Source organism: Centruroides sculpturatus, unplaced genomic scaffold, assembly GCF_000671375.1.
Source record: "Centruroides sculpturatus isolate CEXI.00-Female unplaced genomic scaffold, Cexi_2.0 scaffold16, whole genome shotgun sequence".
Classification (NCBI taxonomy): Eukaryota; Metazoa; Arthropoda; class Arachnida; order Scorpiones; family Buthidae; genus Centruroides; species Centruroides sculpturatus.
The window spans coordinates 1,472,456-1,492,498 of NW_019384548.1; the positions used below are offsets into that span (position 1 = coordinate 1,472,456).

General features: G+C 30.8%; 1 protein-coding gene across 1 annotated transcript in view; it reads right to left on the minus strand.

Moving 5' to 3' along the window:
- LOC111623566 (ATP-dependent RNA helicase DDX1-like) overlaps positions 1 to 20,043 on the minus strand; it is a 159,493-nt gene that overhangs the window by 36,804 nt on the left and 102,646 nt on the right. Inside the window, exons 25-26 of the mRNA XM_023366181.1 lie at positions 14,196 to 14,247; positions 3,484 to 3,630 (exon numbers count right to left, since the gene is read on the minus strand). Of these exons, the coding sequence (XP_023221949.1) occupies positions 3,484 to 3,630; positions 14,196 to 14,247 (199 nt within the window). The remainder of the gene's footprint in view (positions 1 to 3,483; positions 3,631 to 14,195; positions 14,248 to 20,043) is intronic.

Genomic DNA, 20,043 nt, shown 5'->3' on the forward strand with positions numbered 1-20,043 from the left:
AAAAAATAATTTAATTTTTTCTAACTCTTAAATTTATATTCATTTTTTGTAAGAAAAATTAGATATTGTCATTTTAAAAAAGTAAGCATTTCTTAAAAATAATATATTTAAACCAAAATGTTAAATATTTTTCACTCATCATCTTAAATTCCAGTTTCTTAAATTAAAAAAAAAAAACAAACAAACAGATTTATTTAGAAATATTTTAATTGGAAAACATAACTACGTTAACAGCAGTTGTGTTTTTCAATAAAAATATCCATCATTATTATTCAAAAGTTCTCATATGCATTAATAAAAATTAATTTTATTATTATAAAATATAAATACTGTATTTAAAATAATTTTTATAGACTATAAATAACTTAAACAAAAAGAATATTCTAAAAAAGTAACATTTTAAGTATCATATCAGCATTGTTTTTCTAAAATTTTTCTAGCTATTATCATTAATGATATTGTGGGATTGTAGTTGGTGAAACCTCGTCCACTTGTTGAGGATGGCGATGTATTACTGTTTAAATTAAGAAAGACTACAAGATTGTGGGGTCTTGATCTAAGTCACGGGCCTGACACCAGTTAGAATGATTTTATATCACATTCTAACTTGTGATTAAACTATCTTTGTATGTCCAAGTAGGAAGGCTAAAGCGAGTGGTGGAGGGATAGTGTTGATTTGGGAGATGGAAGGAAGACAAATCCTTCTGTATATTCTGTATCATAAAGCAATTTATTAGATGCTGCTTAGTACAGCACATGACTAAACATTAACAAACTAAACAGATGATAGATGATGACTTTAAATATTTCCAAATACTATACAAGTGACAATGCTAGATTTGCTAGCTACCATGGGGGGAGAGCTTACAAGGTTTATATGTACCAAGAAGTCCCTTGTTCTTGGAAGAGATGAGAACTTTTACTTCTACTTTTGTCTGGCAGTATTCCTCATGGCTAAACTCTGGATGTAAGATGATACAAACATTAGCAGCCCCAATTGGATGTACTACCCTCTTTTTAAACTAAATAGATCAGCCAATTGTGTGGGTCCCTAATGCGGTCATATTCTAACCAGGGCAGGAACTTCAACATCCTTTGGCTCAGAGGAAATGGAAAGATGTGGGGCTGATAAAATTTTGCCTTTTCCGCCTTCCCGTAATTTAACAAAATAATTTAACTTTTCTATTAATATTTAAGTTTCTTATTTATCCCTGATTCCAGGTTCTCACAATATATTTTTTAAATCTGTACACATCTTGATTTTTAAAACATGACTGAGAAAACTTCATTGAGATGAAACAGCTTATCAAAATTATGAATGCCATGACTTTATCATCATTATGTCTGTACTGGCTATAATATATAATTTCTTACATGAATCTTTATTAACACACATAAATAATAAAATAATAATAGAGCACAGTAAAATAATTAATATTTGTCTAGCCTTCAATAATTTTTGTAGAAAATGATCCCACTCAAATTTTTTATTCATGTTATGCAAATATCCCTAAAAAATTATTTAAAAATTACTGTAATTTCATGTGGATAATCCACTGCAGCTTGTCACTTTTACCAGTATATATCCATAAAAAATTGCTAAAATGAAATAAAACATTCACATAACCTGCACCAGCATACATATCTAAAGAGTAGTTGCTGAAAGAGTGAAACTTACAGATATAGTTTAGAAGGCACCATCTCTAATGTTAGAATGTTAGTTTTTTCCCCCTTGTCACTTTCATTAGCAATTCATTATAGATGTAATTACAAAATAAGTAAAATGGAAAAATGAAATAGAGACTGAACTTAAGTGTAAAAATTCAAAGTGGCTAAAAAAAACAACAAAATTTTTAATTTATTATTTCATTTCTGCTTTATTTATCAAATATATAACAAAAATAATCATAAATGTTAAAATAAGAATGTTTTCTAAAGATTTTCTTGTGATGTTAGATAAAAAAAAAAGGATGTGGCTATTTATACATACACTATGCATACTCAATTGGCTATTTATACATACTGACTGTATGTTCCTATATTCCGACCAGATACTGACTGTATGCACTGTTATTACAATTAATATTTTCATAATAACTACACAATTATAAATAATTATAGTTTTATTTATTAAAGTCAGTTACAATGTTGTTCAATAAAGTAATCAATAAACTATGAAGTATCATTAAATCAGTGAAATATAGGTAATGAAATTTAAAGTAGATTGGTAGGTATACCAATAAAGTAAATATATTATTTTTTTTATTCTGTATTTTAATTTTTTTTTGTAAAAAGTGGTCTGCATAATCTTTCTCTTCATACATCCTTTGGATTTAATTTTAGTTTTGAATTTTATTTTTAATTCTCATTTCTTGATAATCAGTATCATAATTAGGATATCAATAATCAAAATTTAGGATATCAATAATCAATAATTAGGATATCAATAATCAAAATAATCAAAATTATAAATAACATTAAATTTTAAGTTTTTATTTGATTGATTTGAACAGGGCTTATTATTAGACCGAATTTGTTCTTCAGGTTCTTCTGGTTCAATTGTACTAAGGCCACTACTCTCATGTTCAAAAAGAGAAATTCCATTTCTTGCATTGCTTTCTATTACTTTTAATTCCTCTACATATTTATTGAAGGTTTGAATTCCATAACTAGACAAAATATCTGCAAAATTTTTAGTTATCGCCAGTGCCATATTAAATTTTTCCCTAGCTGATAATATTTTGTTGGGACAATCAAAGTCATCAGTAAAAGTTTCATCTTCAATATAATCATCGATGTCTACATTTACATCATCTGTATCCATACTTAGTGCATTTTCAATTGAAATAATATATCTTGCATGTAAGCAAGTTTTTGAAAATATGTCCGAATTATTATATTTTCTTATCATAAGAATATGACGACATGGTGCACTAAAAAAATTCCAAAATGAACAATAAAATGTTTCCACCGACATATTATAAAATTTTGATATTTTGCTATCAAGATTTTCATCAATGCCATTATTTTTAATTCTCATTTCTTGATAATCAGTATCATAATTAGGATATCAATAATCAAAATTTAGGATATCCTAAATTATAAATAACATTAAAACTGTCATCTTTACGTCATGGCTTTAAAAAGGTTAAATACCCAATTGAGTATACATACTGTATGTATAAATAGCCACTTTGTAAAAAAAAAGCAATTTGATAAGTATTGATGATTGTATGTTAAAACTAACAGATAACTTGCATTCACTTTTAAAATGACTTTTAAACACACAATAACAAATGAAAACACAGTAATTTTTAAGTATAATCAAAACCACTAACTTAATCAAATTATGACTAAAAATGAAGATAAAAAGTCAACTGAATGTAACTAATATTTATATCACATTAGATCTAATAAGAAAACTAAGAAAAGTTTTATTGTATTTAAAAAAAATGTACTATGCAATTTTAATAAATTACTTACCTCCTCCAATTTGATTGAGATAATTTTCCATATTGTCACAATCTAATTTTGTTCTACAGAATATGATGCCTTGGTCCATTTTATGCTCATTGATTGCTCTAACAGTATATTCACCTTTTAATAACTTAACAGCTTCAGAGAGTGTTTCTGTCAAGAAAATCATTATTATTAATTTGAGAAAGACAAAACTTAGAATTCATCACACCGAAAAAATTACAGATTGATTAATTAATGGATTTAAAAGTTGAAATTTAATCAATATCTGCCAATTTGACAAATAATTCTCATATAGTGTCTATAAGTATATGTGAGAGATCAGACTTGGAAAGGGGAAAAACCCACAATTTTATTTGGAAATTTTTCAAAAGAAAATTCATTTTTCGTTTTGAAAAGGAAATATATTTGAATCTCAGAGGAAAAAAACCTTTTCCATTTTATTATCGGAGGATGAGTGCAATTCTCTTCCCAGAGTCGTTTCCTTTCCCAGGGAACTACAACAAAAAATTCACTATTGGTGGAAACGACAACGTGACTTGGAAATAAAAAGGAGACAGTGAGAGGGGTCGAGAGTCTGCAAGAATATTCTGTGTGCGCCAGCCGAAAGGATTTATCATCATCGCTCATCGCCGTGCACTCCTCCTAAATATCCAGTGTTTCTCCAGGAACACCTACGAAGAACTAACAAATTTCAACTTTCGATAGACTTTAACTGCCATCCAAGGCAACAGAGACATCTCTGTTGCCAAGGCTCCCCAACGACTCCACAGCCATCTGGAAATCTGTACACAGTGCTTCAGGTATTTATAACGACCTGTGATGTTATATAAGCTCTCTCTTTCCAACTCGGTTCTCATGAAGAAGCTTTAGGGGGAAATACCCTTTTGTAGAACTAGTTTAATAAACAAATTTTGTTATTGTTAGAATTGTGTTGGGTGCATTTCCTCAAGCGGTCTCCATCCCGAGTCCAGCCACCCACACACGCGACTGCTTGCGCGTAAAGGCGAACTTATTGGTCTGTGTCTACCCAGAAGACACAGTGGTGTCAGTCCTGATAAATTTGTCATTGCAGTCTTTGCCAACGCAATGTCAACCCTTCGGTCCTGTGATGCCGAAGCATAGAGGAGACCTTAGGCATTGTCACATATATATATATATATATATACACACATACACACACCATGTCAGAATTATAATTTAGTATATATTTTTGAACTGTTGATTTTTATATGTTTATATATATCTAACCTGAGTTTTAATTAAAGCCAAATGATCTACAGGGTTATCATTATATTAAGGCTAATTTTAATAATTAAACACAGTAAGTTGATAAATTTCATTTGTTAATAAATTTAATAATTATAAATAGATTACAGTAATACCCTAAACTTATGCGATAGGTGGGACTGAGCGATAACAGCATAAGTCGGGGTTAATTTCCCAATTTGTGTAAAATCCAAGTCGGATGTATGTAAACTAATAAATGTTCTCGTTAATCTCATCTCATCTTTTGATTCGTTCATGGTTACAAGAAATCACCACATAGAGTCTCTCAAGTGTCCATAGATATAACAAACACAGAAATAAATAACACAAAATAAATTGCAGCTATGTGTCGATTCCGTGTGACACGTCCAAACATGTAAGCTGAACAATAGTGTGGGGGGAGTGAGTAATCAAGAGTTGCGTGGAGCTCAAACAAAAGACGAATCAACAAGATTTGGAAATCGTGTAATTCCGGGTTTGCGTAAGTCGGGGTAGCGTAAGTCAAGGTATTACTGTAATTTTAAAATTTAATTTAGAAAGTTCTGGAAGAAAAGAATTAGCTCAGAGGAGGACTCAAATCCGCAATTCCTGCTTACCATGTATATGCATTGCTAGTTATGCTACTCATATCTTCATACAATCTCAATCCTTAATTAAAATTAAAAATTAATTAATTTATAATTATTAAATTTATCAAGAGATGGCAGCCTCACCACCTACCTCTATTCAAATTATTGTTTAAAATTATTAAAGTTAGCCTTAATATATCCTGATAATCCAGTAAATTGTTTGTAATTCTGACTTCCATATAAACCAAACTCATATATTTCATTAAAATTAATTTCCAAAATTTGACTTAACAAGAACAGTTTCATTTCTAAGTTCTTTATTAAATAAATCATAATCACAGATAAAAAAACAATTTACAAGACATCACACTCATTGACAAACAATAAAATCACATACATTATACACACATCCATTCCAAACACTCACAATGTACAAAACACGTGCACTGAAAAAAATCAGCAAGTACTCGAAACTCGCCCAGAAAATAAGGCATCTGTGGAGGATGGATAGTGTGCTTATTGTACCTGTTGTCCTCTCCTGTACAGGTGTCATACTCCACACACACTACACAGAAGTCTGTGAACATTACAATTGAATAGAAACACATACATCACACTACAGAAAGCCACTATATTCAATACATGTCATATTATTAGGAAATTCCTGATACATACACTGACACACTTTTTAAATTTTTATCTTGTTTTGGTTGCTATGCTTTGACTCTGATCTGGCATGGTTCACAGCAACTGGTGTCAACAGATTATAACCCACTACGCATAATAATAACAACAGCCAGTTTAGAATAAGTATTCCAAAGGAATGTAATTCGTTGAAAGAAAAAATAGACATTATATGAAATGGACAATGTCCATTTATAGAATAAGTATTCCAAAGGAATGTAATTCATTGAAAGAAAAAACGTCTACTTAAATCCATCAGAATCGCAAAAAATAAAAGGTATGGAATGTTACAAGATCTCATTGCATTAGAAAATGAAATATATATTAACCACCCGGGAAGTCTCAATGAATTTAATGTGAAAGTGGTCAGGTTGACAGAAAAGGTACAAAAAAGTTTAAGGAAAAGATATATCAAGAAAATGACATGGATCTTGAGTAAGCAAGTAACAAAAAAAAAAAAAAATGAAAGTAAACCCATCGCCTTTTGTTTTATGGGACCAAGTCCACGTCCCAACTGAAATCAAAGAAATTCTACAAAAAGGTCCTAACTTTTTTTCGGAAGACAAAAACTTATGGCAAACTTCATTAGTGGAAATGGAGAGAGGATTGTTAGAATTTAACGAGTTAGAAAGGGATTTTTTTCCGATGGAAGACTGTTCTTAGGGATCGCACCTGCAGAAGAACAAAGAATAAAGAAATAAAACAGCTAAAACGTGCAAAACAGTGGTTGAATGACAATGAATTAGTCCTAACATGAGCGGACAAGAGTAAACATACGGTTATAATGGAAAGAAAAAGCTATTAAAAGAACAGAATGTGAGCGGGTAAATAAAAGCATTGTCACAAACGTAGACAGAAGAGTAAAAAAACTTGAACAAGCTCCATTAAGTTCTGCATTAACTTTTCTTAAATGATCTCATAACCTGAACCCAGCAATTCCAAGAATATTTGCCTTTGCAAAAATACATAAGGAAGGCAAAGAGGTTAGACCAGTGGTGGAGAAATGCAGAGGGTCCACGTACATTTTGGAAAAACGTTTACATAGATTCATTTCAGATCTATTATGTAACAGTGATCTTGTTGCACATAACCTGACCAATGTCATTAAGGAGTTACAAGAGTTAAGTTTAATAGATGAAGAAGTTGGGTCCGTTATGGATTTTGAAAGCCTGTATTCATCAGTAAGTATAGAATCCTGTTACGAAGCATTAATAGAATTTATACTCCACATAAAACCGGAAGTTGGTGCATTTGAGAATGATTTGAAGGAATTAGCCAAGTTGATATGTTACGAGTCCTTCTTCAGCTATGACAAGCAGATATACAGACAAAAGAAAGGCGTACCTATGGGAAGCCCAATGTCAGGGTTGTTATGCGAACTGGTTTTATGCAACTTAGAAAAGCAAGTTGTTAATAGCTTCAAAAAAGATATTGTACTTTACAAAAGATATGTGGATGATGTGTGCATTGTATGGAGAAATGGCGAAACAATACACAAGTTTATACAGGTTATTAACAACAACAACAATGATGGTTTGAAACTAAAACTAGAGCAGAAGAGTCACAAAAGAATACATTTTCTAGATATTGATATACAATTAAAAGGAGATTGCATAACAATGAGCATTTACATAAAACCTACGCACAATCCTCTCTACATACCAGCTAATTCGAATGACTCGCATAAATACAAAATGTCAGCATTTTGTGCACTCATTAGGAGAGCATTTACTTATTGCTCCAATGTATTGGACAGGATTAAAGAGATTGACAGAATTAAGGAAGTAGCTTCAAATTTGGGTTACCACAAAAGTACAATTGAAGGGCTAATAAAAAGTTATGAAAGAGGCAAGAGGTCAAGAACCGGAACAGATCAATTTAAGATCACCAAATTTACGTATAATAAAAACTTCAGGAACATCATGAAGCAAGTTTCAGACAGAAAACACTCCAAAATTGTTTACAAAAGCGGCCCTAATTTATACAGTATTCTTAGAAACGATAAGGACAAGCTTAAGAAAGAAGAAACAGTGGGCGTTTATAAAATTCCCTTTGAAAACCAACAGCTAGGAATTATGAAGGACTTTATTGGAGTCACTAGATGGAATTTGGCTATTAGGCTTAAAGAACACAAATATGACATTAGTAAAGGGCACAAGAGAAGGTATTTTCAACCTGAAAACTATTATTGAAAGATATAGGGAAAAACAGAAGAATATTTTTCTCTGTTTTATAGACTATACAAAGGCATTTGACAATGTGAAACATGATTACCTTATTAGATGTCTAGTAGAAAATGGTATGGATGGAAAGGATGTCAGATTACTTGCCAATTTATACTGGGGACAGAGGGCTACAATAAGGATTGGCAAAGAATGTTCGCAAAGCTTCCCAATTCAAAAAGGAGTTAGGCAAGGTTGTANCAGTAAATTGTTTGTAATTCTGACTTCCATATAAACCAAACTCATATATTTCATTAAAATTAATTTCTAAAATTTGACTTAACAAGAACAGTTTGATTTCTAAGTTCTTTATTAAATAAGTCATAATCACAGATAAAAAAAACAATTTACAAGACATCACACTCATTAACAAACAATAAAATCACATACATTATACACACATCCATTCCAAACACTCACAATGTACAAAACACGTGCACTGAAAAAATCAGCAAGTACTCAAAACTCGCCCAGGAAATAAGGCATCTGTGGAGGATGGATAGTGTGCTTATTGTACCTGTTGTCCTCTCCTCTACAGGTGTCATACCACACACACACACACACACACACAAGTCTGGGAACATTACAATTGAATAGAAACACATACATCACACTACAGAAAGACACTATATTGAATACATGTCATATTATTAAGAAATTCCTGATACATACACTGACACACTTTTTAAATTTTTATCTTGTTTTGGTTGCTATGCCTTGACTCTGGTCTGGCATAGTACACAGCAACCAGTGTCAACAGAGTATAACCCACTATGCATAATAACAACAGCCAGTTAGTATAATATAGCAGATGCCCAAATTTTTCAATTGGCAAGCCAAATTGAACATAAGGTAGGCAAGCCACAAATATTTTGCCTATTCTACAGTATATATATAAAAGTAGGCCTACTTCTATCATTTATAAGTAATGTATCATAGCATCAATTTTATTTACATGTATATTTTTTCTTATACACTAAGTGATATTTAATAATCAGAATCAGATTTATTTAAAAAGTTTAATCCACTTATTCTGGATTTTGAATACTTATAATTTAAAAGAAGGACACACCTTTGCCATAATCTAGCATGTATTTTTACTTTCTTGACTCTTATAACAGAGGGAAAGTATGGCGATCTGGCAAAAAAAAAATGACCTCCCGAGATTTTTACACTTTTGGACTCAAGACACTTTGAAATGTTGAAAATGCAAAAAAATTTGGGAGTACTTTCTGTATGTATGAATGAACGTTAGTGTGAGGCATGATTTTGTTCACCCTCTTTGAAGCTTAACTCCTGTGCTTTTTGTTGAAAATTTCTAAAATTTTGCAGGATGGTTTGTTTATTAGAGAGATTGATGCTATTAAATTTTGGTGATTAAAAGTCAAGGGGTGGGGAGATAATGGAATTGTGTTTATCTCCGGTAGGGTTGGACTTAATGACAATTTTACTCATTGTTAGCATTTACAATTTTTTTATAAAACCCATCACTACTCTCAAAATTAAACTTTTTGTCATTTTATAATAGTTAAATTTATAAAAAGCTTTTTTAATAAAATATAACAACAGATGGCAACACCAAAATTTTAAATGTTGCCAGGAAAGTTGAGCAACTCATTGTTGGTTTTTTAAAATCAGAACCATCAGGTATTCAGCCTCATAATGCACTTTTATAAGTAAATGGAAAGTTTTTGACAATTATCATCATGAAAAAAGTCTGAAATTCTTGCTTTGAATGTTGAAAGTTTATCCTAGTGCAGAAAATGTATTGTAATCAGTCATGAATATGATATATTTCTCCTTGATCTGTACCTTTTATACCTGACAAATCATAGTTCTCACAGGTTCTTGACATAAACCACATCAAAAATATAAACATAATTTTTAATTAAAAACAAAAACACTGCTTGCATTTAATGTCAATCTCTTTTGAGCAAGACCTCATCACTAATACCTCTCTTCATTCCTTCAATTAGACATTTGAATTCTCAGAAAAAAAAAACCTTTTCAACTCAAAAAGTAGATTCCAACACAGCCTCAAATATTTTCACATGCTTCTGCTTCTTTTCCAAATTGTGCATGCAACTCATAATTCTAAACAAATTTTTAATTTAAAGCATATTAATAATCAATACGGTTGTATTCTCTTGACAGTCATCAATCAACTACTGGTGCATTTGTTACAAATGACATATGAACACGGCAACATTGAAAGAAAAGCTGGACAAGGAGGTAAATGTGAGTATGCAGTGCCAGAATAAGATGCTAAAGCATCCTAGCCTGTGAGAACATACTGGTAATTCTTGTGAACTGAAAATAAGAAGAGCAGACAGGTGTAAAAGTGAGTGTATGAACTGTAGAACTGTCTGTGCAACATGGGTTTAAAAGCCTACTATTCACATAAGAAGCCATTACTGATGAGTAAAATGTGCAGACAGTAGCTTACTGGACTAAACAGCACACAAACTGGAGCATTGACAGGTGGAATTCTATTATGTTTTTGGATCCTGAGTTCTGACTTAACTTGTAAGGATCTGACAGAAAACCACATTAGGAATAGTAAAGGCAAGGTCTATAACTGTGATTACTTAATGCAGATAGTAAAGTTTCTAGTGAGTTAAATGGTGTGAAGATACATATCCAGTAAAGGTGTCTGTAGACTACATTTTATAAATGCAGAATGCTACAAAAACATCTTATATATCAAGTTAATTCCAACAAAGAACAATTTTCTGACACACAATCCTCCATCTTCAAGAACTCTGTACTGTGTTATCACACCATTATGAATATTAAAGTATATGTATCATTTCTCTATAGCAGTGTTTCTCAACCTGTAACGAATCATCGCCCCTTCAATAAAACCATTACGTAGTATCGCTCTCTTCACTACAAAATTCCGATGCCAAGGGCCAAGGCTAATGTCAAATTTGTACTGCATTGAATAGACTATTGACTAGTATAATGTTATTTTTTTAATTATTGTACGATATAACAAATAAAATATCTAATTATTCTTAACATAATGTTTTACTATATCGCCAAGAAAATTGTTTTTTGCCCCCAAAATATAAATTGTTACAAATCACCCCCTCAACATGGAAAAATGCCCACATGGGGGCAATATCGCCCCCGTTGAGAAACACTGCTCTATAGTTTGTTAGTATTATTGTCACTTAAACTGACACACAAATTGTTGCTTATATAATAAAAAATTTCTACAGAAGACTTGGGGGCCTGTTTCATAAAACTTATTAGCCTAATATTATGAGCTTATTCTATTAAATATTAGATGATGATATGCTGTGTTTCAAAAAAATATCAGCTAATAATATTAATAGTGTAGCACAAGAGATATTAGTTCGGACTATGAAAACTGCATAACATTCTTTTTATATTTGTTTTTTTAAACTCAATTTTCATTTTTTAATACCATAAAAACAATACAGTGGAACCTCGGTATATGACCTTAATCATATACGTCCTATTCAGTATATTCTTATACTGAATAGGACATATACCAAACCAACCTTTCCCATAAGAAGTAATGTAAAAATGATTAATCTGTTCTCATGTAAAAAAAAAAAAAAAAAAACTAACTTTTAATTAAGGACATATCCCGAGATATCTTGGGCAAGTTACATAAAACACGGTCCTTAAGGCCATTTTTGAAATTTTTTTTTTTGAATTTTTGGAATGTTTTTTAAGTCTCCAAATTTTTTCAAAATTTTTTTCCTGTGAGAAAAAATTTTATCGCAATTTTAATTTACCTTTAATAACGCACGATTAACGATTAATTGTTTTTTAATGGGATTTTGATATCAAATTTCATTCATGGTTCTAAAGTTGTAGTGCACAGATTTTACTTCGGTAAAGTTATTNAAATATACGGCCAGCTAGTATTCACCCTACTATAAACCCATCGCCTCCCGAGACTTCTATGAGAATGTCCTGGGAAATCCAACTCCAGCTATGTTCAAGGTCATCCAGCTGTGTAAACGACTCATCAGCGTCAGATTTTACAGAAAGGCGAGACAAATAAAAATAAAATTTGAAGCTTTTCTTCAAAATTAATGCATTTCTTTCGTTTTTTTTTCAGTTTTAAATATTTTTTATGTTTAATTACATTAATATAAAAAATGTCTTTGTACACAACGGGTTAAACACCTCGCTTTCCTGGCTAATTCCTGCTTGATTTTTCATGAGATCAGCATGTATCTTTTTAGCTTTCTCGCAAATAATTGCTTCTGATACGCTGTTGCCAGCACACTGTTTTTCAGTTATCTAAAGCAAAAGCAATTTCTCAAATTGATCTAATGTCTTTGATCTCTGTTTAGAAANGCTTAACATCGACGAAAATTCAATGCAAAGCGACATGCAATGGAGAAAAATTTCAACACGAGATAGGTTAATACATTTTTTCGTACATAATTGGTTATCCGAAATATCGATTTTATGAACAACCCCAGTCCCCAATTGATTTGGATAAATGACGCTCTACTATAATGTAAAAATGATTAATCTGTTCTCATGTAAAGAAATAAAAAATGGCTGGCTTTAAACACCTTGCTTTCCTGGCTAGTTCCTGCTTGATTTTTCATGAGATCAGCATGTATCTTTTTAGCTTTCTCGCAAATAATTGCTTCTGATACGCTATCGCCAACACACTGTTTTTTAGTTATCAAAAGCAAAAGCNTTCCTGCTTGATTTTTCATGAGATCAGCATGTATCTTTTTAGCTTTCTCGCAAATAATTGCTTCTGATACGCTGTTGCCAGCACACTGTTTTTCAGTTATCTAAAGCAAAAGCAATTTCTCAAATTGATCTAATGTCTTTGATCTCTGTTTAGAAATTGATTTAACCCCTTTTGCAAATGTTAGCAGATTTAATAATGTCTTTATTTTTCACAATTGTCGATATCATCGTTCTCGGAATACGGTATACAACAGTTAAATCTTGAACATGCATGCCACCTTCATATTTCTCAAAAATCTCTTTTTTCAGTTCCATTGTGATTCTAGTCATTTTTTTAGTTTTCTGTTGCTTTTCATTTGCCTTTTTGCAATTCATGATTAATAAAAATAATAAAATTTTACTTATAAATTAAAATCAGAAGAAATTTAACAAAGTTATAAACTNAAATGGCTGGCTTTAAACACCTTGCTTTCCTGGCTAGTTCCTGCTTGATTTTTCATGAGATCAGCATGTATCTTTTTAGCTTTCTCGCAAATAATTGCTTCTGATACGCTATCGCCAACACACTGTTTTTTAGTTATCAAAAGCAAAAGCAATTTCTCAACATGATCTAATGTCTTCGATCTCTGTTTAGAAATTTATTTAACCCCTTTCTCAATGTTAACAGATTTAATAACGTCTTTATTTTTCACAATTGTCAATATCGTCGTTCTCGAAATATGGTATGCAACAGTTAAATCTCAAACACGCATGCCACCTTCATATTTCTCAACAATCTCTTTTTTCAGTTCCATTGTGATTCTAGTAATTTTTTTAGTTTTCTGTTGCTTTTCATTTGCCTTTTTGCAATTCATGATTAATAAAAATAAAATTTTACTTACAAATTAAAATCAGAAGAAATTTAACAAAGTTATAAACCGTGGTACCGTAAATGTCTAGTCTGATCTAGTACACCGATATTGCTATTTGTTCATAGATGGTGTGTATAATTGAATTAAGTTGTATACCGAGCAAAATTTGTTTCATCCAAACAGGACATAATCCAAATTGGACGTATTCTAAAGCAGACATATACCAAGGTATCACTGTATTTCACTTATATTTGATTTGTTTTAGTATGTGCCTAGCTATATTACATTTCAAATATTAGCTTAATTATTAGATTTATTCATATACTATATATTTTAAAGAATGAAAGCATGAATTGGAAGGTAGTCAAACAGATCACATAGAAATAACAAATTTTAGAATTTTAATAATTTTCATATAAACTGCTTACCTGGAGTATTATTGCCAGGCCTAACATGGTCATTATCATGAACACCATCAGTCTGTTAATAACATACATTAAAATCAAATATATATCATAAAAAAGATAATGTAAATACTGTAAGGTCTCTTTTTATGCGGATTATTTTTATGCGATTTTGAAGTTGTGCTGTTTGTATTTCATCCAAAAATTTCTTCGACAAACATACATATAGGCTTGTTTAGGAAGCCTGCGTATAGACAGTCTCCAAAAATCGTGGAACGCTCAAAGCTCACTCCATTTGTTCCACTGACATATAACGTTTATGGATGTAAAGGACAGCTAGATCTACCTTAATCGCTTTAGTTCCTAGCAATTTTTGATATAAATGTAATTAAACATAAAAAATACTTAAAACTGAAAAAAAACGAAAGAAATGCGTTAATTTTGAAGAAAAAGCTTCAAAGTTTAACTTCCTTTGTCTCGCCCTTCTGTGAAATTTAACACCGATGAGTCATTGTTTACACATCTGGATGACCTTGAACACAGCTGGAGTTGGATTTCCCGGGGCATTCTCATAGACGTCGCGGGAGGACAAGGGTTTAAAGTAGGGTGAACACTAGCTGGCCGTATATTTTTAAATATTTTTAAAAAATTTGGAGACTTAAAAAACATTCCAAAAATTCAAAAAAAAATTTCAAAAATGGCCTTAAGGACCGTGTTTTATGTAACGCTATGTAACCTGCCCGAGTTAACTCGGGCGAGGAACTAAAGGGGTTTTAATTAACTCTTCACATCCAGATGTCAGTGATTTGTTTTTAGAGTGAGCTTTTGCAATTCGGGGATTCCCCTTGTATTACTTTTCAATAAAATAAACTGAATTAAGTTTGAATACAAGTTTATTTTAAGCTTTTATATGAATTTCTTTCAGACATTCGAAGTAATTTATTAAGCAGCCTATTTCTTTTAATTTCTGCAAACTTTTTTATGCGGTTTTAAGTTAATTTTAACTCGTTGTTTTGGTTTTATGCGATTTTAGAAAATTACGGAACGTATCCCTACTTTTTCAAGGCAAGTAAAGTCTTTTTTTATGCGAATTTTTTATATGCGCTTTTCTGTAGAACGTATCCACCGCATAAAACGAGACCTTACAGTATAAAAAATTTTTTTATACAGAGTGTACCAAAAGTTTCTTTACTCAAGCTTTCAAGTTGTTTTATTAATAAAACATGACATGCACACAAAATGGAAATGAACAAAACACTTGTACAATCCATCATGCATTCAGAAATTTTAGAATAGACTTAGAAGTGTCTGCCTTTCATCTGGAAGCAGAGATCCATTCAACAACATATTCATACTCATGTACGATGTGAAATTTACTATACTTAGCTGAAGTACTGTGCTTCAAATCATTCAAATTGCAAAAATTATTTATATAAACTCTATCTTTTAGATACACTTATAAAAATAAATCTGGTAAAGTTAATTCCAAGGACTAAGTGCTTAGAAATGATGTGGTGATCAAAAAACCAATCCATATTTCACAAAACTTGATAACAAATTCATATAATGTAAGCTTGCTTGGTGATACATCATTGGAAAATTTTTCCTTCAAAATCTTCACACATTGTAAGATTTTGAGTCAAAATAAATCTTCCAGAAGTATAATGCTTTGTTTTGGATTAAGCACAATACTTAAAATGGTCTCTTTTTTCCCTCTTTCAATGATACATGATTATTCCACCTATATAAATTTGTTCAAAATGCTTTCAAGACCATCACAGATCTAAATCAGTAATGTTTTCTTTTGTCAATTTTTCAAACTAGAAGAAAATAATTTTCAAAACTTGAAAAGGAAACTTTTGATACACCTTGTACTTTTAAGTAAATAAATTTATTTAAAAACTGTATAATTCAGTTTTAACATTTGTAAAAATTACTGTAGTATCTTTGAGAATATTTTGAAGATGGATGTAGATATGATGCATATTGGAATTACCAATAAACCTGCAGTATGTTGCCTAGGCCATTATATTTCAACTTTGTATTCATTTTTGATAAATTTATACTTTGCAATTAATTGTATTAGTTTTCTATAGTAATAGTGTTATTTATTTTGTCAAATAAATGTGTCTATAACGAGTGATATTCCTATACCAGATTTTATATTCCTTATGTTTGTAATTGGTGCATAAAATAATATATTTGATACATAATTATGTAACAACTTACTATTGATTCAGGTTTGCATATTTTTGTTAAATTCTTACTGTGTAAAAGTGTATAAATGACATTACAAAATGACTTATGAAGTTAATTCCTAACAATTTAATCATTGAAATAATTTCAATTGTTAATGTGTTTCATCATTTGGTAATTCAAAATATCAATTATTTTCTGTGCTTCTTTCAAATAAACCAATTACTAACAGTGACACTTATGCACAAAACAACTGCAAAGAATTTTTTATCACAAATTTATGTTGCAGGTTATGCTAATTTCAACTTTCATGTTGTCCTTGTAACTAATACACAATGGCAGCATAACCACCTACATTTAGTCCAAATTATGTAACATTTGTATAATTAATTAGCTAAGTTCGAGCCGAATTCAACAATAAAGCTGCAATATTATCATCATCATAAATAAAAATAGTAATGTGACAAATTAGCAGTGGTGTGCTGTCATTGGAAGCGGTAGATGTGCCGCTTCCCTTGTATTTTCTAAAAAATAAATACATATTAATTTTAATTATATGAAAATAATCACACAATATTTTATTATAACTGCATTATGTATCTTATTACAAATTTCTATACTACACATAAAAAACAAAAAATAAGATTGCTATTGTATATTCGAATATTAGTGGCAGAGTGGAAGCACTGTATTGTCAGCATCCAAAAAGCCAGATTTGTGTATGGGCTTTACAGAGCACCAACCTCACCCAGTTTAGCAGGTGGAAGCCTAGGACCTTGCGTGGATGCTACACGTATACCAGCATCCAATTCTATCCAGGACTGGTTCTGGGTTGTTAGCCGCCTGCCTGCTAGATATTTGGCCATCCTTGCCCGATTATGTGAATCACGAGTAGATTTATAACTTAACCCAACTGATAAGAATTTACTGGTATGTTTTTATGATAGTTCTGTATAGTTGACAGGAGTTTAAAAAAATCCATTAAAATATTTGATATTTTTATTTTGCTCTCCCATTTCATATTATTGACAGATTTCAATGTTAATTAAACTAGTGATATTACGATTTCATATGTCCCATCTATAAGGGGATGCAGGAAAAAAGTGTACAATTCTTGTATAATGTTAAAAAATTAACTGTTACTTTGGCAACCTCATTTACAACTAAATTTAATGAATGAGACGCACAAGGTACAAAAAAAAGCTGTAGAATTTATTTTCCTTAAATTTACGATTTGTGTATCCGTTGTCATAAAAATTTGTCTTTCCACTTTTTTCCCGAGACTACAGATATCGAGTACAAAGTAACTGGTTTTGACTTATTTCTACTTAAGAAGTAGTTAAATAATTAAGAGATTAGGAACAAATAAAACCCTGCTGAAAGAGCCGGAATATTACTTAAAAGCTTAACCGAACCAATCTCTAGCCGAGTATAGTGGGGATTGATTTCTTCGTAATATTAGATGTAATAAAGACAAATTTTTCCAGTTCAATGAGAGTGACTGAAAAGTAAATTTTGGAAATTTCCGTGGACACCTGGTCCTAAAACGAATTAGTTAGAAAACAAATGACAATTAAGTTTAACATATGTAGATTTTTACAGCTATGGTGAGAAACGTTTAAAATCTACAACAACCCTGTCGTATCCTTTGAGATGTACTAGTGATGCGACAAAAGAGGCATTTGACATTAAACGGTATCGGCACCCTCAGGATTTGGCAGCCCGCGTGCATGCACGCACTGCCCATCTACCAGGACCGTCTCTAATTCCATCCATTAGTCACTCGTAGATAGCTATTTTACTAAGTGAATTGTTTTAAGATTTAAAAAGTAAAGAATATTTTGTTATTTTTATGTACNATATTTGATATTTTTATTTTGCTCTCCCATTTCATATTATTGACAGATTTCAATGTTAATTAAACTAGTGATATTACGATTTCATATGTCCCATCTATAAGGGGATGCAGGAAAAAAGTGTACAATTCTTGTATAATGTTAAAAAATTAACTGTTACTTTGACAGCATCATTTACAACTAAATTTAATGAATGAGAGAGATGCATGAAGTACAGAAAAAGCTCTAGAATTTATATTCCTTAAATTTACGATTTATGTATCCGTTGTCATAAAAATTTGTCTTTCCACTTTTTCCCCGAGACTACAAATATTCGAGTACAAAGTAACCGGTTTTGACTTATTTCTACTTAAGTAGTAGTTAAATAATTAAGCAATTAGTGAATTGGGGCATAAATAAAACCCTGACGAAAGAGCCAAAATTTTACTTAAACACAGTGGGGACTGATTTCTTCGTAATATTAGATGTAATAAAGACAGAAATTTTTCCAGTTTAATGACAGTAACTGAAAAGTTGTATATTTCGGAAATTTCCATGGACCCTGGTCCTAAAACGAATTAGTTAGAAAACAAACGACAAACAATCTATTAAGTTTAACATATGTAGATTTTTACAGCTATGGTGAGAAACGTTTAAAATGTACAACAACCTGTCATGTCCTTTGAGGTATACTAGTGAAGCTACAAAAGAGGCATTTGACATTGACTGGTATCAGCACCCTCGGGATTTGCCAGCCTGTGTGCATGCACCTACCAGGACCGTCTCTGATTCCATTCATTAGTCACTCATAGGCAGCTATTTGAATAAGTGGATTGTTTTAAGATTTAAAAAGTAAAGAAGATTTTATGTTATTTTTATGTACGTTTCTTTACAAAGTTATATTTAATTATAATTTTCTTTAAAAGTATATTAATATAATTGAAAAATATTTTATACCAGGTATGTACTGTACATCCACCACACATTTTATTTCATCAAGTAAGTTTTTATTATTTTATTTATAGTTTTAGCCCTTATATCGTGGCTAGCAATTCAGAATGTAATTGTGATATTAAAAATACATTTAGAGAAATCTATGGTTTTTACTGGCTTATTAAACAAACGATACGAATGGATTCTTGACCATCACTGACACGCAATTAACTGATTGCCCCTGGAAGTCGGCTTCTTACAGAAACACAGCTTCCCTACTATCAAACTTCACAGCACACCACTGCAAATTAGTGATGTATTTTTAAAACAAGTTGCATGTCTTGTATCAGAATACTAGAGGATATCACCAAATTACTTCCATAATGATGTTTCTGTATTTATAAGATTTTGTTTAGTATATTGTATGTAACTGCTTCAATTATATATATATTTTTAATTATATTATAATAAACTATGTTTTATTAATAATAAAGTAACCTCAAACTTAATAAATTAAAAAATACCTGAACATGTCTTTTCAAATTAGTCCATAATGTATCCTTTCTCGGATCTACCATACACACCTATTTACAATAAAAAGTATAAATTCATTATCTTATATAAATATAAATAATAATCATTATAAAATATACTAATTAAAGCAATACATGTCAAAACTTTCAAATATAATTAATTCATGTTAAATCATCAATATTTGATAATAGTCAACATATTTATTAACCTGTCCTGTGTTATTCCCAGACATATCTCAGGTTGTGACCTGCTGACCTTGACTGGTGACCTGAGATATCTTATTTCAGCATCGGAATGTTTTTGAAACTAGATGCCGCTAGTTGTTATAATTTTTATATTAAAACTAACTTCCGAAATATAATTTTTTTGTTTTT